This window comes from Herpailurus yagouaroundi, unplaced genomic scaffold (assembly GCF_014898765.1).
Source record: "Herpailurus yagouaroundi ecotype Mexico unplaced genomic scaffold, PumYag 419, whole genome shotgun sequence".
NCBI classification, from domain to species: domain Eukaryota; kingdom Metazoa; phylum Chordata; class Mammalia; order Carnivora; family Felidae; genus Herpailurus; species Herpailurus yagouaroundi.
The window spans coordinates 511,948-535,068 of record NW_024412636.1 but is presented as its reverse complement, the minus strand read 5'-3'; the positions used below and the strand labels follow the sequence as shown (position 1 = coordinate 535,068).

Below are 23,121 nucleotides of genomic sequence, written 5' to 3'. Positions count from 1 at the left end.
CCCGCATTGGGCTGTGCGTTGACAGCACAGAGCCTGCCTGGGATTCTCTCTGCCCCTCCCCCCCTCTTAAAATAAATAAATAAACTTTTAAAAAAAGAATAATATTTGTTAAGTAAAGAGCAAATGTTTTTAATATTGATTTAAGTACAATTTTATTTTCTTTTGTAGTTCATATTTTTTTTGTATTTTATGTAAGAAATCTGCCAAACCTAAGGTCTTGGTGATTTCTGTCTATATTTACTTTAGAAGGCTTATATTTTTAAGTGTTAACATTCAGATTTATGACCCTTTTCCGGTTAATTTTATGTATGATGTGAGGTAAAATTTGAGGATTTTTTGCATATGACTGTCCAATTGTTGCAGCAATATTTGCTGAAAAGATTATCCTTTCCTCATTTAATTCACTTGGTACCTTTGCCAAAATCAATTGACCAGAGAATTCTGGGACAATAGCAGAGTGGTAGGAAGCACCAGGGATCTGTCTCCCCACCTGGACAACAGTGGCAGAATCTGTGTGATGTAACTGTTTTTGGAACTCTGGAGTCCATTTAATTTAGCTCTGAGCACAGCTACACATTCCCCACCCCAGCCCCAAAGTAGTCAGCTGTGCCCTTGTTCCTGGAGCAGCTTGCACTCAGCTTGTGGGAGCCAGAGGAGACAAAAACACCTTGGCCGTCAAGTATTAGGGATCTGTGCTCTGATTGCTGCTTCTGATCACAGAGATACAGACCAAAAGGCAGAGACCATTTTTTGCACCTTCTCTTATTGTTGCAAACCCTTACCCCTGTAGTGAAAGTGACAGGGGATGTTTGTTTTTTTTTTGCCCCCCCCCCCCCCGCCCTTCATTTTTCTTTTTCCTCTTTTGGGAACCAGATTGAAGACCAGGACATTCAAAAGCAATCATATATACAGGGGGAATTAGAAAGTCACCACATATGCCCAGGGAAAGGCATAGACTCAGGAAGGACCTGAGAAGGCCTTAGATTTATACCTGGGGCTGATCACTGGCACTGTTTAAAACAAAAAAAAAAAAAAAAAACAGTTTTTTAAAATCCAAACATCAAAAGTACAATCAACAAAAGCAAAAATCAACGTATGGGACTGTAGCAAACTTAAAAACTTCCACACAGCAAAAGAAACCATCACTTAAGAATTGGGAGAAAATATTTGCAAACCATATATTGGATAAGGGATTAATATCTAAAATACGTAAAGAACTCTTACAACTCAGTAGCAAACTCAGGCAATCCAATTTAAAAAAGGGCAGAGGAACTAAATAGTCATTTTCCAGAGAAGACATACAGATGGCCAACAGGTACAAGGGGTGCCCAACATGAGTAGTCATCAGGGAAAGTCAAATCAGAAGCACACTGAAGTATCAGCTCACACCTATTAGAACAGCTCTCCTCAAGAAGATGAGATAAAAGTGTTGACACAGATGTAGAGAAAAGGGAATCCGTGTACCCTTTTGATGGGAATGTGACTGTTTCCGACATCGTGGAAAATAGCATAGTGGTTCCCCGAGTGAAAATACGGGGCGCCTGAGTGGCTTGGTCATTAAGCATCTGACTTCGGCTTGGGTCATGATCTCACGGTCCAGGAGTTTGAGCCTCACATCTGGTGAGCTCAAGCCCCAACTTCTCTCTCTCCGCCCCTCACTCACTTGTGCCCTCCCCTCTCCCCCCCCCAAAAAAAAGAAAGAAAAAGAAAATAAAATTATGGAGACACCTGGGTGGCTCAGTCGGTTAAGTGTCTGACTCTTGATCTCAGGTCAGGTCTTGATCTAAGGACTGTGGGTTCAAGCTCCATGCTGGGCTCTATGCTGGGCATTGAGCCTACCAAAAAAAAAAATTACCAAAGGTTCCATCAGTTCTACCTCTGGGTATATATCCAAAGAAAACAGAAAATGAAAATAGGGTATCAGAGAGATGTGCACTCCCATTTTTATTGCAGTATTAATCACAGTAGCCAAGCTGTGGAAACAACCTAAGTACCCATCAACTGATGAATAAAGTGTGAGTTATGTGCGTATATAAACACACAAGCCTGCTGTTTGCAACAACATGAATAGACCTTGAGGACATCATGCTAGGTGAGATAAGCCAGAGAAAGACAATATTGTAAAACATCACTTGGGGCGCCTGGGTGGCTCAGTCAGTTAAGCGGCCAACTTGGGCTCAGGTCATGATCTCGCGGTCCGTGAGTTCGAGCCCTGCGTCGGGCTCTGTGCTGACAGCTCAGAGCCTGGAGCCTGTTTCAGATTCTGTGTCTCCCTCTCTCTGACCCTCCCCTGTTCATGCTCTGTCTCTCCCTCTCTCAAAAATAAATAAAACGTTAAAAAAAATTTAAAAACAAAAAACAAAAAACATCACTTACATGTGGAATCTAAAAAAGCCAAGCTCCTAAAAACAGTAGAATGGTAGTTACCAGGGGGTGACGGTACAGGAGAGATGTTTAAGGATACAAATTTGCAACTACTAGATAAATAAGTCTTTAGCAGTATAGTGATTATAGACAACAAAACTGTATTATAAACCCCAAATGTGCTAAGGCATAAGGTCTTACTCCCACCACAAAAAAGAAATGAAAAATATATGATGTGATAGAAGCATTAGCTAAGGCTACAATGGCCATCTTATTGCAATATATAAATGTATCAAATTCAACATGTGGTATCCTTAAGCTTTAAAAAAAAATTTTTTTTAAAGCTTATTCATTTTTCAGAGGGACAGAACACAACAGGGGAGGGGAGAGAGAGAGGAAGACACAGAATCCAAAGCAGGCTCCAGGCTCCGAGCTGTCAGCACAGAGCGCAATACCGGGGCTCAAACCCATGAACCGTGAGATCATGAACTGAGCCAAAGTTGGACCCTTAACAGACTGAGCCACCCAGGTATCCCTAGTATCCTTAAATTTAGACAATGCTACATATCAAATATATTCAATTAAAAGAACAAAAAGCAGAAGCAGAAACCCTGCAAACTCTGGGGGAGAGGGAAGATCTGATTTCCAGAGTTACCACATTTTATCAGATTTACATCTCCAGTAAAAAAAAAAAAAAAAAAATCACAAAGCATACAAAGAAGCAGGAAAGAACGGCCTGTTCAAAGAAAAACAAAACCAAACCAACGAAACAGTAGAAACTGTTTCTGTAAAAGATCTGATGGAGGACCAGACTTTAAACCTGCTGTCTTAAACCCATGGTAGACATGAAGAAAGTCAAGAATGTATGAACAAAATGGAAATGCTAATAAAGAGAAAACCTGGAAAGAAACCCCTTCTTCAACTCATTTATTAGTGCTAGGAGTTTTTTGGGTAGGTCGTGGAGGATTTTCTGCATAGACAGTGGTGTTGGTGAAGGGCAGTTTGCTTTCTTTCTTTCCAGTCTGGTTTCCCTTTCTTTACTTGCTTCATCGTGGTGGCTAAAACCTCCAGTATGGTGTTGAACGTAAGTAGCAAAAGCAGACTTCCTTGCCTTGTTCCTGATCTTAGGGCGAGACAGTCAGTCTCGACCGCTAGGTGTGACGTTAGTTGTGCTTTTGTCCACGCTCTGTATTAGGTTAAGGGAGGTTCCTTTCATTTCTAGTTTGCTGACCATTTTCATCATAAATTGTATCGAATTTTGTCCAGTGCTTTTTTCCACATCTCTTGAGGTGATTATTTTCTGTCTTTATGGACCTGGTAAATTGCATGTTGATTGCTCACCCACCTCACATTTCCAGGATAATTCATACTTGGTCGTGAGTTTATTACTCTTTCTTACATTGTTGGGTTCAGTTTGCTCAAATTTTAAGAATGTTTGCATCTGTGTTCCTGGACCTATTTGTCTGTAGTTTAATTTTCTGTGATTTTTTAAAATCAGAATAATGCTGGCCTGCCATATAGACTAAGTCAGGAAGTGTTTCCTTCTCTTAAAGTTTCTTTGAGGCCTTGTGTAAGGTTGGTGTTATTTCTTCCCTAAATATTTGGCAGAATTCAGCAGTGAAGCCATTTGAGCCTTGAATTTTCTTAATGGGAAAGTTAACTAATTCAATTTCTTTAATAGATATAAGGCTATTTAGATTATATAATTCTGTGAACTTTGATGGTTCATAAATTTTAAGGAATTTATTATTTTATCAAAGTTGTTGAGCCTACTAACTTGAAGTTGTTTATAATCTTATCTCTTTATCTTCTTTTTTTCTTTAAACAAAATTTTTTATGTTTATTTTTGAGAGCAAGAGAGACTGAGCATGAGTGGGGGAGGGGCAGAGAGAGAGGGAGACACAGAATCCGAAGCAGGCTGCAGGCTCCAGGCTCCAAGCTGTTAGCATGGAGCCTGGCATGGGGCTCGAACTCACAACCCGTGAGATCATGACTGGAGCCAGTCAGAGGCTTAACTGACTGAGCCACCCAGGTGCCCCATTATCTCTTTATCCTCTTAAAGACTGTAGGCTTTGTGCTGATATTCCCATTGTTGATTTCTAAAAAGTGGTCCGTTGTGGTCAGAGAACATTGTATAATTTGAGTTCTCTTAGATTTATTGAAAAATTTTTATGGCCATAATATGGTCTACTTTGTGGGTGTTCTTCCATGTGCACTTGAAACAATATTCTTCCATCGTTTGGTTGAGTGCTCTATAAATGTCAATTAGGACAGATTGGCTGGTAGTGTTGTTCTAACGTATCCTTACAAATTTTTTTAGCGACTTTTTCCATCAGTTAATGAGAGAGGGATGTTGACCTTTCCAGCATGGTTGTATGTTTTTCTCCTTTTTATTTCTATCAGGTTTTTTTCATGTATTTTGAGGCTTCGGTATCAGGTGCATGAAAATTCAGGATTATTTGTCTGCATGTTGAGTTGCTGAGTCCTTATGAAATGAAATGATCTTTTTATCCATGATGATAGCATTTGTTCAGAAATCTACTTTGCCTGGTGTTGCTACTCCAGCTGTCCTTTTTTTTTTTTTTTTTTTTTTTTTTTTTTTTTGCTTATTTTGAGAGAGGGAGAGCAAGCATGCGTAGGGGAGAGGCAAAATGAGAACCCCAAGCAGGCTCTGCACTGCAGCACAGAGCCCGATGCAGGGCTCGATCTCACAAACCGTGAGATCATGACCTGAGCTGAAATCAAGAGTCAGACACCCAGCCCGACTGAGCCACCCAGGTGCCCCACCAGCTGTCTTTTGATTGGTGTTAGTATAGTATGTTTTTTTCATCCTCTTGACCAATTTGTGTTTTATACTCCAAGTGGGTTTCTCTTCCACTTAATAAGCATAGAAGGGATTGTAAAAATACAAAATTATCATGAAGCACACCCTATAGTAAAATTGTTGTAGCCAAGTTCCACTAATGGATGCTAGTGTTACCGGGTTAAAGTTTGAGGAGAAGCAGTTTGTTTATATAATCTCAAAGTAGTTTCCCTATGATATTTACTAATTCCAAAGGGGAAAATAGTAACTTTATATAGAGAATCTTGGCATACACCACCTTGCACAAGTATTCAAGGTTAGTATCACCAGTAGTGAGACTTAGTGACATCATGTACCCCCTGATATGATATACCAAATCATGAGAAGACTTCATAACCCCTGTGATACTCTTGCCCAAAACATATAACCTCAGGCTAGTCGTGTCAAAACATCAGGCAAACCCAAATTGAAGGACATTCTACAAAGTAACTGGTGTTTCAAAAGTATCAGGGCTACAAAAGACCAGGAAACACTGAAGAACTCTCACAGACTATAGGATACTAAGGAGACATCACTAAATACAATGTAGAATCCTGGATTGGATCCAGGAACAGAAAAAGGACATTAATGGATAAGAAGTGAAATTAATTCTGGAAGTGAGTTAGTAATATTGGATGAATGCCAGTTCCCTAATTTTGAGAATTTTTTCTGGTTCTTACAAGGTTCTCTTAAAAGCGGGATGAAGAGTATATAGGAACTCTATACTATTTTTGTAACTTTTCTTTAAATCTGAAATTATTTAAAAAAAATTTTTTTTAATGTTTATTTATTTTTGAGACAGAGAATGAACGGGAGAGGGTAGGAGAGAGAGGGAGACACAGAATCCAAAGCAGGCTCCAGGGTCCAAGCTGTCAGCACAGAGCCCAACATGGGGCTCGAACCCACGGACTGTGACACCATGACCTGAGCTGAAGTCAGACACTCAACCGACTGAGCCACCAGGCGCCCCTGTCTGCCTGCTATTTCTAATCTTCATTTCCTCCAGTGTAACTGGATTTCTTTCTGGTACCATCCCTTTCCATGGGAAGACTTTTTTTGTGTAGCTTTGCAGGATGAATGTTTTCAAGTTTTATGTGTGTGAAGTTTATTTCATCAGAAAAGATTTCTTTGTTGACGGTATTGTTCTTCCAGCCCCTTGAAGGCTTTGCTCCACTGTCTTCTGACTTAATGTTTCCAGCGAGGTGTCTGCCGCCATCTTATCATTCTTACATAACGTTTCTTTATTCTCTGGCTGCTTTTGATTGGGTCTAGGAAAATCGGATTATAATATGTGTTGGTGTAGTTTTCTTCCCATTTCTTTTGCTTGGGATTCTTTGAACTTTGGTTCTTTGGTCTGTGTGTTCATAGTATTGACCAACTTTGATTAGCTTTTGGCCATTATTTCTTTAAAATTTTTTTAGCACCACATCTCCTGCCCTCTCCTCCCCCACCCTCCTTTGGGGACTCCAAGTGTGTGTGTGTGTGTGTGTGTGTGTGTGTGTGTGTGTGTGTGTGTGTTCTCTAGAAGTTCAACTTGTATGTTTCTATTTCTTCCATGTCTCCTTAACATGCTTGTATATTTTCTAACTTTCTCAAGCATTTGGAATATAGTTATAATGGCTCTTTTAATGTCTTTGTCTACTCTCTGTGTTGTTTATGAGTCGTGTTCAGTTGATTGTTGTTTCTTTTCACTATCAGACTGTCAGTCATATTTCCCTGCTTCTGCATGTGCCTGGTAGTTTCCTACTGGGTAGCAGTCACTGTGGGTTCCACATCATTGGTGCCAGGTGCGTGCATGCATGCGTGTGTGCATGCGTGTGTGTGTGTGTGATGTTAAGCTTTGTTCTAGGGTACGGTAAATTACTTTGGAACAATTTGATCCTTTGAAGGGTTGCTCTCTCCCCCACTACCCAAAGAGTAAGTTAAAGTGTGTTCGTTGTGTTCATGTGTTATCTGAAACCATTCTTTTATGTGGAAATGAGAGCACAGTAGGAAATGTGGGCATTTTATGTACCAGTTAACAAGGAATGAGATACAAAATACTCATATTTACATACCAAAATTATTGCAAAGAAAAAGTTGTCCCTAGACACTATTGATAACGCCTCTTAAAATTATTTTGAATATAAGAGAGGGTCCTATATTGTCTACAACAGCAGAATTAAATTGGATTGTTTAATACTGCCTGAGGACCAGTTTATCCTTTTTTATAGTTAAATGATCATTTTATTTTATTATATTTTAATTGAAGTGTAATTAACGTATAATATTACATTAGTTTCAGGTAAACAATCTAGTGAGTGATGCAACGTTTATGTATATTACAAAGTGATCACCAGTATAAATCTAGCTCCCATCTGTCACCATACAAAGTTGTTACCTATTATTAACTGTATTCCTTATGCTGTACATTGTATCCCTGTCTTTTTTTTTTTTCCCCCATAACTGGAAGTTTATATCTTTTAATTCCCTTCCCCTACTTCTGCCTAGCCCTCCATCCCCCCTCCCCTCTGGCAACCACCTTATTGTTCTCTGTGTCTGTGAGTCTGTTTCTGTTTTGGTTGTTTTGTTTTTTAGATTCCACATATAAATGAAAGCATTCGGTCTTTGTCTTACTCATTTCACTAAGTATGATACCCTCTCCATCTATCCATGTTGTCACAAATGACATGATTTCATTTTTTTTATAGCTGAGTAATATTGTATTGTATATGTACATACCACATCTTTTTATCCATTCATCTATTGATGGACACTTAGTTTGCTTCTATATTTTGGCTGTTGTTAATAACGTTGCAGTAAAGATAGAAGCAGTATGTACTTTTTCAAATTGGTGTTTTTGCTTCCTTGATACAAATACCCCGAAGTGGAATTACTGAATTGTATGGCAGTTCTATTTTAACATTTTTGAGGAACCTTCATACTGTTTTTCCACAGTGGCTGCACATTTTGCATTCCCACTAATGGTGCACAAGGGTTACTTTTTCTCCACATCCTCACCGACACTTGTTATTTCTTGTCTTTTTGGTACTAACCATGCTGACATGCCTGAGGTGACATTTTATTGTGGTTTTGATTTGCTTTTCCCTGATGATTAATGATGTTCAGCATCTTTTCTTGTGTCTAATGGTCATCTGTATGCTGTCTTTGGAGGACTATCTAGTCACATCCTCCGCCCATTTTTTAATTGGATTGTTTTTTGACATGGAGCTTTGAGTTCTTTATGTATTTTGGATATTGATCCCTTATCAGATCTCTTATTTGCAAATATTTTCTTCCATTCAGTAGGTTGCCTTTTATGTTGATTGTTTCCTTTGCTGTGCACAAGCTTTTTACTTTTTTTATATATTTCCTTTGAGAGAGCATGCACGTGCATGAGTTGGGGAGAGGCAGAGAGAGGGAGAGGGAATCCCAAGCCAGCTCCACTTAAACCTCATGAACCAACTTCTGCTAGCTTCACACTCAGCTGTGGGTTTGTCATCTGTGGCCTTTATTATGTTAAGTTCCTTCTATCCCTACTTTGTTGAGCGTTTTAATCAGAAATGGATGTTGAATTTTATTAAGTGCTTTTTAAAAAAATTTTTTTTTAATTTTTTAAAATTTACATCCAAATTAGCATATAGTGAAACAATGATTTCAGGAGTAGATTCCTTAATGCCCCTTACCCATTTAGCCCATCCCCCCTCCTACACCCCCTCCAGTAACCCTCTGTCTGTTCTCCATATTTATGAGTCTCTTATGCTTTGTCCTCGTCCCTGTTTTTATATTATTTTTGCTTCCCTTCCCTTATGTTCATCTGTTTTGCCTCTTAAAGTCCTCATATGAGTGAAGTCATATGATTTTTGTCTTTCTCTGACTAATTCACTTAGCATAATACCCTCTAGTTCCATCCACGTAGTTGCAGATGGCAAGATTTCATTCTTTTGATTGCTGAGTAATACTCCATTGTGTATATATGTACCACATCTTCTTTATCCATTCATCCGTCAATGGGCATTCGGGCTCTTTCCATACTTTGGCTACTGTTGATAGTGCTGCTATAAATTTTGGGGTGCATGTGCCCCTTCGAAACAGCACACCTGTATCCCATGGATAAATGCCTAGTAGTGCAATTGCTGGGTCGTAGAGTAGTTCTGTTTTCAGTTTTTTGAGGAACCTCCATACTGTTTTCCGAAGTGGCTGCACCAGCTTGCATTCCCATGGTTTTTATCCTTTTTGTTAATGTGATGTATCACATTGATTTGCAGATATTGAGCCATCTTTGCATCCCCAGATAAATCCTACTTGATCATAGTGAATGGTCCATTTATTATATTACCGAATTCAGTATTTGTTAGTGTTCTGTTGAGGATTTTGCATCAATATTCCCTCAGGGATATTGACCTCTAATTTTGGTGGTGTCTTTGGTTTTGGTCAAGTCCTGCTTTTAAGTGTCGTTTGGTGGGAGTAGAGCAGCCTGTAGAGCAGTGTTTCTCAACCTGTTTTTCATTATTGCCCCCTCTCCTCCAGTCCTTTATGGCCCCCTATTTACACCCCACTAATGAAACTTTAATGCCACAGTTGTAACAAGTATCTGTTTGTGTGTTATTTGTATTTCTGGTCTTTATACATTAAAAAAATATTTTTGGCTGCTCCATGCCAGACCCAGTTTTTTTTATACCTTGGGGAGTGCTGTTGCCCTTGTTGAGAATTCGTGATCTAGGGCTAATTCTCTACTGGTGACATGTTGCTCTCATGTGTGCTGTGCCCAGTGCCCTGTGCATTTAGTGTGTTGTGGAAGGAGATCATTCCAGTCCCTGGTACTCCATTTCCGTTGGAAGCAGAGCCCCCCTCCCCCCCCCCCCCGATCCTGGCGGTTTCTTATTACACATACAGCCCAAGCATTCCACTCCAAAATAGTGATGCAAGAGAAATGAAGACAGAGCTGTGCGAAATGAGCATATGAATGTTCATGGAAGCTCTATTTCTAAGAACCAAAACCTGAGAGCCATCCATATGTCCATCGAGAGGTGAATGGATAAGCTGGTTTTAACCATACGGTAGAGTATTGAACAGTAAAAAGTATTATGATAAAGTACTGAAACATGCAGCAATATGGATGAATCTCAAAATCATACTGAGTCAAAGAAGCCAGCCCCCCAAAATACATTCTGTGTGATCCCATTTATATAAAACTCAAAAATGCAAAATAATCTACAGACAAAAAGGAGGTTGCCTGGGGTTGGAAATGGACTGAGGGATTGATCACAAAGGAGCATGAGGAGACTTGGTGGAAGACGAAATTTTTATTCTTTATTTATTTGGTGGGAGTAGTTTCATGGGCAGATGTCAGAACTCAACAAATGAAATATTGTAAATATGTAAGGTTTACTATATGCCACTTGTATATGTCAGTAAAGCTGTAAAAAAGGTAAATAAAAAAATGAGAGGTTTGGAGTTTTGGGGGGAATGTGTATTTCTCCTTTGTGACCTCTGTGCATAAAAATTCCCAAGTGCAGGTTATGATAGTTTTTCAAATTTATATTAGTAGTGAAATTTAATTTGCTAACAGTTTGAAAGAGCATTTGAACTTGCTTCAGGCAAAATTGTGTATGTATAAAGTGCACGATTATAGACTTAATGCCGCTGGTTGCTCCATTCTGCTCTAAGGGAAGTGAGTAGGTGTTAAACAGATTACGCCACCCTCAGAACCTGTGGGCTGTGGTAAAACAGTTGTGATTTCTGTAGACTAGGTGAATGTGGGTCCAGATAGTACCCAGAATTTGGCTATCTCGCGTCACATTTTTGGACAGTTTTGGAAGTTGCATGCTTATTTTCTAATTTTCTAGAAGGTAATGGTAATAAAAAATTCAGGTAGAGGGGCGCCTGGGTGGCGCAGTCGGTTGAGCGTCCGACTTCAGCCAGGTCACGATCTCGCCGTCCGTGAGTTCGAGCCCCGCGTCGGGCTCTGGGCTGATGGCTCGGAGCCTGGAGCCTGTTTCCGATTCTGTGTCTCCCTCTCTCTCTGCCCCTCCCCCGTTCATGCTCTGTCTCTCTCTGTCCCAAAAATAAATAAACGTTGAAAAAAAAAAAATTTAAAAAAAAAAAAAAAAGAAAAGAAGAAAAAAGAAAAAAAAAATTCAGGTAGAGTATGCCTTCAGAAAAGTTTATATTGTATAATTTGCTGGAGTTTTACGCAGGAAATACATCCATATGAATAGCACCCAGATACAGAACACTACCTGGTACTGGTCATTTTTCTTTTTTTTTTTTTTTTTAATTTTTTTCTTCTTAACGTTTATTTATTATTGAGAGACAGAGGGAGACAGAGCATGAACATGGGAGGGGCAGAGAGAGGAGGAGACACAGAATCTGAAGCAGGCTCCAGGCTCTGGAGCTGTCAGCACAGAGCCCGACGCAGGGCTTGAACTCACAAACTGCAAGATCATGACCTGAGCCGAAGTCGGACACTTAACCGACTGAGCCACCCAGACACCCCTGGTCATTTTTCAAAATCAAGTGCTGGCTGGGCTGATTAATTAGGTGAGCTTGAGCACCTGCTGAGTAACTGACCAGACCACTCCGTTTTGAAGTTTCTGACCTGGGGAAATTGTTCTGTTTACTTTTATTCGTCTAAACATAGCTTCTGTTTTACTTAATCAAATATTTTCTCTTGGCAGTGGACTCTCAAAGAATTGACCGGGAGGAAAAAATCCCAGATGAAACGTTAGAGAAACTGAAGAGCCTGGGTCTTTTTGGGATGCAAGTCCCAGAAGAATATGGTAAGTAAAGGAAAGCACCACCCTGCTGGCTCTTAAGAAAGTGCTTCATATTTGCCCCAAAAAAGGGTTCTGTTTGGGAAAGGTGGCCTTTAAATGCAGTATGTCCAAGATCAATCTCTGTAAGTGCTGGAATTAATAAAAACCCACATCGTGGATCAAATCTGGGGTAGCTGGCAGGTGAGTGTGTGGACTAAGGGACTTTGGGGCAGGAAGAGCTGCTGAGGCCTGTACTTTGTTCACTTGACATGGATCAGGTCCGCTCAGGGTGCCTATGTTCTCCAGGTCCTTGTGGGGCAGAGAAGGAGGTGTGTATCACCTCGGAGCCTCATTGGCTGATTTCATTGTCTTCTGCACTGTGAGGCCCTTTGGTCTCTCTGCAAAGGAATTGTCCCAGAGCTGCGAGCCCTTTGTGGGAGGGACGACTGTGGGGTGAGAGCTCAGGTGTCAGGATCCGCCAGGGTGCTTCCCATCCTGGTGCAGAGGAATAAGGCACATGGCTATAGGACACAGGTGCCTGGAGACAGGAGACTAGATGAGTGAGAACATTCAAGCACGGACTGTCCCTGTAATTCCTGGATCATTGTAGTGATATTTTTAGTCCCCAAATGAAAGACCCTGTCTTTCTCCCCAGGATCCTCGTGTAGTTCTGCCTTCTGAGATTTGGTCAATGACTACTACTCTCCCTCTTTCTTCTGCCTAGTCTAGAGTTGGTGACCTAAATTCTGTAAGGGTTAAGGGGACAGGCAAGAAGTTGGGGGGGGGGGGGCGGGTGAAGGGCACAAGGAATAGAGAAAGTGTCACATGAGCAAAATACAGTCACACACGGGTGTGTGCACACTCAGTCCCCTTCGACATAAAAGTGTGGCTCCAGGCTCCACAGCCTGTAACCTGCACCCATTACTCTGTGAGCCCTCTGCCTGAGCCTTCTCTGGTGTCGCTTCCCCCTTTGATCAGCTAAGAGCTGTTGATGGTGCTTTAAGGACCTGGGCCTGTTTCTTGTCTGTGAGCTGGCCATTTGGACATTTAATATTTTGGGCATTTTTCCAACCAGGTCATGAGTTAGGTTTTGCAGAGCAAGACACAGAAGTCAGGAGCTTTTCTCGGTATTTTGTCTCCCTACCTGGTTTATCTCCAGAAGTTACAGTTAGGCCTGTGTTGTTCCTCTCCCACCTCTGTAGCCAGGCACCCCTGGGAGGCCTCAGTGTCTACAGAATAAGTTCCCACTGGTACCCAGTCTGGAGCTGGTCCAGTCTGAGACCAAATGTGAACATTTAGGACCAACTAGGTGTAATGGAGTGCAATGCTGGATTGATTCTGAAGCGCGTGTGTGTGTGTATTTTAAGTTTACTTATTTTGGGGGAGCGCAGAGAAAGATGGGGAGAGAGAGAGAATTCAAAGCAGGCTTTGCCCTGTTAGTGCAGAGCCTGACACGGGGCTTGAACTCACAAACCCCGAGATCATGACTTGAACTGAAGCCAAGAGTCAGACACCCAACCCACTGAGCCACCCGGGCGCCCCGATTCTGAGGCATATTTTTTTTTAACGTTTGTTTATTTTGGGGAGTGAGAGCATGCATGCACGGTAGAGGAACAGAGAGAGAGGGAGACAGAGGATCTGAAGCAGGCTCTGCCCTGACAGCACAGAGCCCAGTACAGGGCTTGCACTCACAAACCATGAGTTTACATGTGTGTTTATTGCAGCATATTAAGGGATTAAACAGTTGTCATTTGTCCTTTATGAAATAGCTCTCCTCACATCCCTACATGTGTAAAAACAGCCCCCTGCAGAGGTCACGAAGCCATCAGTGACGCTGCATCCCCTGTGGCAGGGCGTGGCAGCATGCACGGCTGCAGAGGACGTGACACGTCCTGGGTTTCCTTGCCAAAACCTGTAGCCTCTGTGTGCGGTGGGGGGAGACTGAGCTCTGCCCAGACTTGGGAGGCTTGCCCGTGTCCGAGCTCACAAGGGACACTGTCCCCGTGGTGTGTGGTCCTTGGTAAATACTAGAACAGAACGAAGGTGCAGGCAGAGCCAGAGAGCTAAAGTGGGCCTGTCATCAGCTATAAATACATACATACCTACCTACCAGCCTACCAACCTACCAACCAGTCGCTTGGAGAAAGCATAAGTGGGGAAGAAAGCCTCTAGACCTACGCAGGTTAGTAATAGTATATATTTCCCCTTCAGAAGCATTTTTAAATTCCCTCTTGCTTGGTGAAAAGGACTTCATTTTTTCTGCAGACACTTTGTGTCCATTTGGGATGTGACTTCACCTGTGCGTGTGTGTTCTGTGCCAGCACGTGTGGGCGGGGGTGTGTGTTGGCATGAGGTTGGACAACTCTGCACCCCTCGTTTTGGTTTACGTGCTGTTCTCTGGTGTGAAAATGTTCGTTCTTGCCTGTGACGAGTTTGGGCCTTTTTTTTCTCTTTTCTTTTTTCTTTCTCTTTTTTATCCTTTCTTGGGAATTTTAAGACAAGCACGACCTTATGGGTGGGCCCCAAATTTTTGAGGGAAACATTCCCAGTCTGGAGTATTCTGAAGACTGGCTGGAAACCACCATCCTGGAAAACGGGGGCCCTTTTGCCAACCGAGCCTGGATTTTCTCCCCCAGGCCCCTGTGTGCTGCCCAGTGTGTGACCGTTTCCTGTCTCAGCCCCTCCCCAGCCAGCCGTCTCCACCTACCCGTCATCTGTCTCCATGTGATTGCGTTCCCCCACAATTGTAGTGATACTTACATCAGGGGAAAAGCATCAGAATTTTTTTTTTTACATTATGTATTTATTTTTGAGAGAGGGCACAAGTGGGGGGGCTGGTTACAGAGAGAAGGGGACACAGAATCAGAATCCGAAGCAGCCTCCAGGCTGTCAGCACAGAGCCCAACGTAGGACTCGAACTCACAAACTGTGAGATCATGACCTGAGCCAAACTTGGATGCTTAACTGACTGAGGCACTCTGGTGCCCCCCCCCCGCCCCCCACCAGCCCTTTTCTTTTAAACAAACAGTACTGACTCCCTCAGTATATGAAATGAGTAAGACCAAAACTTTTGTTTGCAACTGAGGCATGGATGGAGTAGGGGGCGTGGGGATGGGATACTGTGGAGCCCCGGCCTTCCCTGGGTACTGATCCCAGGGGACTGCACGTCAGGCGGGGCTGCCCTCCCCTTTATGTGCACCTTCCGCATTTGGGCCGTGCAGGGGGCTCCAGGGCCAGGACCCCACCCGAACTCAGGGCCCAGCTATGCTGCGTGTTGGCCACATGACCCTGGGCCCCAGTTTGTCACTTTTAAGATGCACATAGGCCACCCAGCCTCCTCGAGGTTGAAGAGGAAATGCAAAATACATAAGTTCAATGGAGTTTTTTATTTTTTTAAATCTTTGTCTTCTTCCTAGAAAACTTCCATCCAGGGTGAATTACAACCCCCCCACCCCCCAGGGAATGTTTGGCAATGTCTAGAGATGTCTTTGGTTGTCAAAACTGGGAGAGGGGGAGCTATTGGCATCTCATGGGTGGAGGCCAAGGTTGCTGCTAAACATCCTGTGATACTTTGAACAGTCCCCCACAGCAAAGAATGATCCATCCCAAAATGTCAGTAGTACTAAGGCAGAGAGGCCAGCCCTGGAGTCCACTGGATACCAGGAGTGGGATGCTAGACAGCTGTCTTGTTTATAAAGATCTAGGTCTGTAACAGAAGATATTCACAACATTTTAAATGGTTTAACGTGTGTGAAGGTACTCTTTTTGTATTAAATGTTATGTTTTTATGATAAAAATATATGCTTATATACCTAAAAAAATCTGAAAGGAGGTACACAAACATGCTCTGGTAAGTTTGTGGGTAATTTTTGTTTTCTTCCTACCTTTCTGTAAGTATGACTTCTTAAACTAGTGATCTGGTATTACTTTACAAGCAGATAAAACAGTCAGGGTCTTTGCCTTCAGTGGGAGGAATTTGGAGCTGGACCATAAATAAGTAAAGCTGGTCTGTTTTTTCTTCAGGTGGCCTGGGGCTCTCCAACACATTGTATGCGCGTATGGGAGAAATCGTCGGCCTGGATGGGTCGATCGCCGTGACCCTGGCAGCACACCAGGCTATTGGCCTCAAGGTCAAGTGTCTATGGCTTCTGTCTGATGCTCTCTGTTGGTCTGGAGTCACACGGTGGCATTGAGGCCGGAGCCTTGCTCGTTTTTACCGAGAAGTGAATTGGGCTTGCCGTGTCGGGTCTTGGAGGGGCCCCTGCAGCACCCCCCTGGTACACCTCCTCTCTCCGGCCACACTGGCTGATGCTGGGTCCCCACACAGGCAGTGGTGCTTCGATCACACTGTCCCTCCCCTTGGAATCCTCCTGTCCCCATCACCTTTGACCCATCCTTTGAGGCCCACACCAGATACTCTGAGGAGCCTGTCTTCAGCTCATGCTGGAAGCGAGCCTCCCCTGCTGAGCTCTTGTCCTCCCCTCCTTGCTGTCTGTGCACGCGTCTTCTTCACCTCTGGGCTTGGAGCATTTTGGGCAGGTCCACGGTCACACTCAGTGACAGTCCCATTACTCAGGCTGTCTCTGCTTAATGGAGAAAGTGAAAGGAGCCAAGTGAACAGTGTACTTGGGCCCCCCACCCCCCACCCCCCACCTGTGCTCCGAGCGGTCATTGGTGGAAAGAGCGGACTTCTCCCCAGGGCACCGACTGAGAAGGGTTCGGACAGTTCTGACATTGACTGCACACCTTCTTTATGCACTCCCACGTATCATCCAACACCCCTCCCCGGTGGGTAGGATTATCCCCAGTGGCATGGAGTTGATGGCATGGAGGCTCAGAGAGGCGACATCCCTTGCCCAAGGCCACCCAGCCTGGTGGTGACAGTCCCTGAGTCTGGCTCCCATACTCATCAGCACCTGTTCATTTCCCAGCTGGGGCTGCTGGCTCTGAGCTCAGAGTGTTTCTTCTTGTGTGAAGTATTTTCTCTAGAAGGGACCACATTCTGCAAGCACACTTCACACTTTCTTTTCCCCACAGCTGATAGCCTGTGTGTGTTTGGTTTAGGGGATCATCCTGGCCGGCAGCAAGGAACAAAAAGCCAAATACCTGCCCAGGCTGGCATCTGGAGAGCACATCGCCGCCTTCTGTCTGACGGAGCCTTCCAGGTCTGCCCCCTGACAAGAGGTGCTGCACAGCAGCCTCTGGGGAACCTTCCAGGGCACCCTGGGATGAGGGCTCTGGATTTTGGCTCATAGCTCGTGGCTTTTCTTTCTTCCCTCTCTGAATCTTCCAGAGAGTCAGCTCAGCAACTTTTCTTGCCAGTTCTCTTATCTTTACCTTATTTCTCTGTCCTATGGATACTTAGGAGGGAGACAACATACCTGACAGCACCTATCAAGTAATTGTTTTGTGTCCACAGCACACCTTACACAGGATAAGCATTCAGGCTTCTAAGCAGCTTTGCAAGTGGTATCGTCCCCACTGAGCATGTTAGGAACCTTAGTTCAGTGGGGTTGTGTCATCAGCCCAAGATCACACGGCCGGCTTAGGACTCAGGGCTTCTGCTGACAAGTCCGTTACTTGGGCCGTGCTCCATCCGGAACAGGGGGTATCCTGCACTCCTCACTGGAGCTCACATGAGCCTGTTCTCTGCACACATTCCTGTGTTTAAACCTAAGCCCAGGAGGTTTTCACTGCCACTTTTTTTTTTTTTTTTTTTTTTAAAGCCTAGGCCTGTTGTTTCAGAGTCTTTGTTTTAGTTTTTAGAGGAGGGGGGCAGAGGGGCAGAGAGACAAGGAGAAAGAGAATCCCAGACAGGCTCTGTGCTGACAGCACAGATCGATACAGGGCTTGAACTCACAAACCATGAGATCATGACCTGAGCTGAAGCGGGACGCTTAACCGAGTGAGCCACCCGGCTGAGTGCCCCCACACTGCCACTCTTTGATGTGATAAAGCCGGGGTGGCCGGCCGGCCCCTGTCTTTGTAAATAGGGTTTTACTGGAGCACGCCATTTGTTTACAGGTTGTCTGTGGCCACCTGCGTGCCACAGCAGCAGAGCTGAGCAGGTGGGACAGACATCCTGCGGGCTGCAAAGCCAAATAGGTTTACTTTCTGGCCCTTTATTTTTAAGTCGGCGGACTCCCATGTTAAAGTACCAGTCCATTTGTACCCCCCCAGAGACATTGTTCATCCCAGCATCACTCGCTTCAGCCACGTGTTTCTGTTTCTGCAGTGGGAGTGATGCGGCCTCCATCAAGACCAGGGCCACGCTAAGCGAGGACAAGAAGTACTACATCCTCAATGGCTCCAAGGTAGCGCTCCGTGGCCTCTGTGGCCTGCTTGGGGGTCTCAGCCACAGCCTCCGCCACGCACTGACTGCTTCCTGCACCCCGTGGATCCTAAAGCGTGTACACCTCAGCTCTTGACTGGCAGCTCTTGGGTGGATGCTTCTCTTTTTGAAAGAAGAAACTGGCTCGAGGTGAAGTGACTTGCCAGTGGCCTGTGTCTGCTCAGTGGTGGAACCGGGATCGGAAGCAAGCTGTCCTGCCTCCAGACCCTACACGCCTGTGCAGAACTAGCTGCCTTCCGGTAGCTGGGGCTGGTGTTGTGTGTTTGTGTTTTAGAAATTTTTTTTTTTCAACGTTTATTTTTTTTGGGACAGAGAGAGACAGAGCATGAACGGGGGAGGGGCAGAGAGAGAGGGAGACACAGAATCGGAAACAGGCTCCAGGCTCCGAGCCATCAGCCCAGAGCCTGATGCGGGGCTCGAACTCACGGACCGCGAGATCGTGACCTGGCTGAAGTCGGACGCTTAACTGACTGCGCCACCCAGGCGCCCCTGTGTGTTTGTGTTTTAATTGATTGCACAAAATTTCAAACAGACGCAACAGTTTAGTGTAGTGAGGCTCCATGCAGCCGTCACCAGCTTCAGCAGTTACTCGCCCACGGCCCGCCATGTCTCTTTGGTCAGCATTGCCCCCTCTGGTCGCATCCCTACGGTCTGAGCGTGTGTCTCGGCCAGATAAGACTATTTAAAAAAACCCGTTGGTCATTTCTTTGTCTCTGGTCGTCTCATACCTTCTTATTTTTCAAATAATTTGTTTGAACCCAGATCTGATTAGGTTCCGTACATTGCAGTTTGTTGAGGAGTCTCTCTCTTGCCCTCTCCCTCCTTTTCCCGTTTCTTCTTTGCCTCTCCTCACTCCTTCCCGCCTGCTCTGTTTTCTTGAGGAAACCTGGCTGCTCGGTTCTAGAGCCTGAGCCGTCTCAGTTCCTCTGGAGTCTCTTCCGTGCACATGTGCACACACACGGCCACTTGTGCCTCTTGGGGAGCTCCTTGCTCTTGGGAGATTGCGGTGATCCCCTGTCTTCTGCCCGTGCAGGCTTGGCTTCCCCCGAGCCGAGGGCTTTACGTTTGTGGCCTGAAATTTGACAGGCCCTGGAGCATCCTGTAGCAAAGATGGAGCTGAGAGGTGATGCGTAACAGTTTGGCTTTCTCCAAAGCCCTTTTTCTTTCTTCCCTCAGGTCTGGATCACCAATGGCGGACTGGCCAATATTTTTACCGTGTTTGCAAAGACACAGGTTGTTGATTCTGAAAGCTCAGTAAAAGACAAAATCACAGCATTCATAGTAGAGAGAGACTTTGGTGGAGTCACTAACGGGAAACCTGAGGATAAGTTAGGCATACGTGGCTCCAACAGTAAGTAGCATGCGTGTGTGTGTGTGCCTGCGGTATGTGTGTGTGAAAGAGAGCCCCCCTTTAGCCCCATCCAAATGCAAGATAAAATGAGATGTAAATAGTGTTGGTTTCACATAAGCATGTCAGCAAAATCACGTTAAGAATGCCACAGTGAGAGGCAGCTGGGTGGCCCAGTCGGTTAAGCATCCAACTCTTGATCTCCGCTCAGGTCATGATTTCACAGTTTGTGGGATCGAGCCCCATGTTGGGCTCTGCTCTGGCAGCGAGAAACCTCCTTGGGATTCTCTCTCCCCCTTTCTGCGCCTGCCTTGCTCATGCATTCTCTCTCTCTCTGTCTCTCTCTCAAAATTAAAAAAACCAAAAAACCACAGCGACTTCATGGCAGTGTAGAGGAGCTCTTGAAGCTAATTTATTCTTTCAGCTCATTTATGCCCCTCCCCACGCAGCAGGCACTGGCGATCTCCACGGGAGCTCATCACAGCCTCATGGAGCGCTCCGTCCTGTGAGGCAGGTGTAACGGACACCAGAGAGGTGTCTCAAGGAAACACTCCACTGCAGGACACCCCATCTTTCCTGCCTGGGACCTCCTCCTTCCTCTGGCGCTCCCTCGTACCCGCCCAGTGCTGCCATGGAGTCCTGACAAGACTCTGCCTCTTGGGGATCCTAGCTTAGATTGTGGGGTGTCTGTGATGTGGGAACCAGCATGCTGCCCTCGGCACCTCTGGACCTGCTTGTTTGCCACTCTGTGTTTTGGCTGGCGATATTTGCCACAGCAGCCTGGTTCGGAGGGGTCAGAGGGGCCCTGAGCTCTAACCGGACTCCACCGCCTAGGAACTCTGTGACCTTGAACCAGCGCTTACTTTCCCGTGCCTCCGTTTCCTCACCTAAAGGAAAGGGGTGATAACAGAACCCACCTAGTAATGTGACACGGGAAGGAGGTGTTACAACGTCTGTATGATGCTTAGTGCACACGGAAGAGGGACAGTGTTAGCTCCTGCCATGTTCCCAGAGGGAAAGGAGCGTGCTCAAAGGCCCAAGGTAAAGAGCTTGGCGTGCTGGTGAGGGAAAGGGGGACCTGACAGGGGAGGGAGCAGGGTGGCAGGCCTGCGCACTGCTTGGGCAGTGTCCACACTGAACTCAGGGTAGGTGGTGCCCCGGGACCATGCAGTGGCCCCGCAAGAGTGGAGTGAGCGACACAAGTTGAGGTCAGAGAGGGAGGCAGAGTCCTTCCCACACCCCGCAGCTTGGTGAAGGAATTCGAGCCACTGGGACAAGCGCCTGGCCGCGCAGCCAAGGTGGTAAGCTAGGACCCGGCGGCCAGAGAGGTGGAGATTTCATTGTATTTCACGACCAGGCTGTTGGAATAGTAGAATAAAAGGTTAGTGGACCCAGTTGCCCACACTTGACTTGCCTGCTATGTGGCTGCTCTTGAGCCATGACCTTCTTTGTCCCGAGTCTCCCTTTCTTCCAGTGTTAAGTCGCTGGGAGTTGCAGTGTTTATGTGACAACGTGCAAAAGCACGCTGCTACAGAAAACATGGGTCAAAAGCCCCTGTTCTGTCCTGCCTCTGTCATCACCACTGCCATGCTTTCCCTTCTCTGCCTGCCTCTGTCACCTTGACCTTGGCTTTCTGCTTCTGCACACCAAGTGCTTCCTCACTTCAAGGTCTGCTCGTCCTCCGTCACCATCGTCACCTTTGTGAGAAGCCACCCCAGCACTGAGCTGACAGAGCGAGCCGTCCTCTCACTCAGCCTGCTTCAGGCTGTGGTTTGGCTCCCTGTCTGCCATGTGTCTGCCATGTGCGTGCCATGTTGGGGGATGTGTTCCTCACAGCAGATCACGGCCCCTGGGGGCCAAGCTGGCTCACACCTAAGGCCTCGGCTCATGTCGGGTCAGCTGTGTGTCCCTGGCGACAGCTAACAGGGAAACGCAGTCTGGTCCCACAGAGTCACAGCGTAGGGTGTGGCTGCATCCAAGCTAAGTGGGACCCGTACTCCCATCAGATACAGGGACCTTACAAAGGCTGTGCTGTCCACTTTCATTGTTCCGCCTTTGCCTCTTGCTCCTCCTTCACACTTCTGCTGAATGTCAGCTTAGAAAATCCTGATGTAAGCCCTTGTCAAAAATATTACTCACCTCCTCTCCAACCTCTGATTTTGTCACCATGCTCTATTTTTTTTTAATATTTTTTTAAGTTTTTTAGAGAGAGAGCACGAGCAGAGGAGGGGCAGAGAGAGGGGTGGGGAGGGAGCGAGGATCCCAAGCAGGCTGTATGCTGTCAGCTCAGAGCCCAATGCAGAGCTTGAACTCCCAAACTGTGAGGTCAGGACCCAAGCTGAAACCAAGAGTCTGATGCTTAACGGACTGAGCCACCCAGGCGTCCCCACCATGCTCTATGTATTTCCTCTGTAGCACTTACAACACCAACATGTTCCTAGCAAAGTATGAGCTCCACGCGGACAAAACCCTTGTCTTTCTGTATTGTCCTGTTGTAGCTGGAGAATGAATGAGTGAATGAATTTGTGCCTATGGATCAAGTGCAGAATGGTTTGCATTTGTCAAGTAAAGCCTGCAATTTCATCTTTTTCAGCTTGTGAGGTCCATTTTGAAAACACCAGGGTGCCGGTCGAGAATGTCCTTGGAGAAGTCGGAGGCGGGTTTAAGGTGCGTGGTTAGAGAAGGCCCTGTGAGGGCTGCGGTTTCACGGTTTAGCTTGTTGGCCCCCCAGTTTCCTGTACCGTCCCTGTTTGTGGCCGACCAGTGCACTTGCCAGGTAAATGCATAATTCTCCACTGGGAAATCGGAGTGGAGAAGAGTTGGTTCCCAGAAGAGGGAGTGTGTAGTTGGAACTCCATCTCCTTCCTCTGCAAGGCTTTGTTTGCCTTGAGGAGGGTTAGGAGTCCTCTCTCCAGCGAGGGTAAGAAAGCAGGCCAGTGGGCGTTGAAGAAGCTCCAGTTCTCTGAATGCACAACCCTGGGTCCTGAGTCCCTGCCCTAATTTTTCTTGGAGTCAGATTTAGTATTGTTTTTAATTGACATGACTCACATAACATAAATATACCGTTTTCAAATGTACACATGGGTGTTTATTTAATATATTCACTATGTTGTATAGCCATCCCCATGGTCTAATTCTGGAACATTTTTATCACTCCAAAAATGCCATACCTTCTCATGCTCCTCTCACCATCTTTGGTGTCGCTATTTTTCTGTTTCTGTGGATTTGCCTATTTTAAACGTCGCATACGCGGAATCCATATGTGATCTTTTGTGTCTGGCTTCTCTTCACACAGCAGAATGTTTTCGAGGTTCACCTACCTTGTGGCACGTGTCATTCCTTTCTGTGGCTGAATAATACTCATCGTGTGGATACACCACACTTGCTAATCCATTCATCAGCTCATGGACATTTGCACTGTTTCCACTTTTAGACTATTGTCAATAATGCTGCTGTGAACATGCACGTGTAAGTCTTT

The 23,121-nt window shown here is 45.2% G+C and overlaps 1 protein-coding gene across 2 annotated transcripts in view; it reads left to right on the top strand.

The window, feature by feature from the left end:
* Positions 1–23,121, top strand: part of ACAD9 (acyl-CoA dehydrogenase family member 9) — a 47,634-nt gene that overhangs the window by 12,169 nt on the left and 12,344 nt on the right. For both annotated transcript variants that reach the window (XM_040463718.1, XM_040463720.1), the window contains 6 exons: positions 11,866–11,967; positions 15,967–16,073; positions 17,008–17,108; positions 18,179–18,257; positions 19,472–19,646; positions 22,237–22,310. In XM_040463718.1, coding sequence (XP_040319652.1) covers positions 11,866–11,967; positions 15,967–16,073; positions 17,008–17,108; positions 18,179–18,257; positions 19,472–19,646; positions 22,237–22,310 — 638 coding nt within the window. The remainder of the gene's footprint in view (positions 1–11,865; positions 11,968–15,966; positions 16,074–17,007; positions 17,109–18,178; positions 18,258–19,471; positions 19,647–22,236; positions 22,311–23,121) is intronic.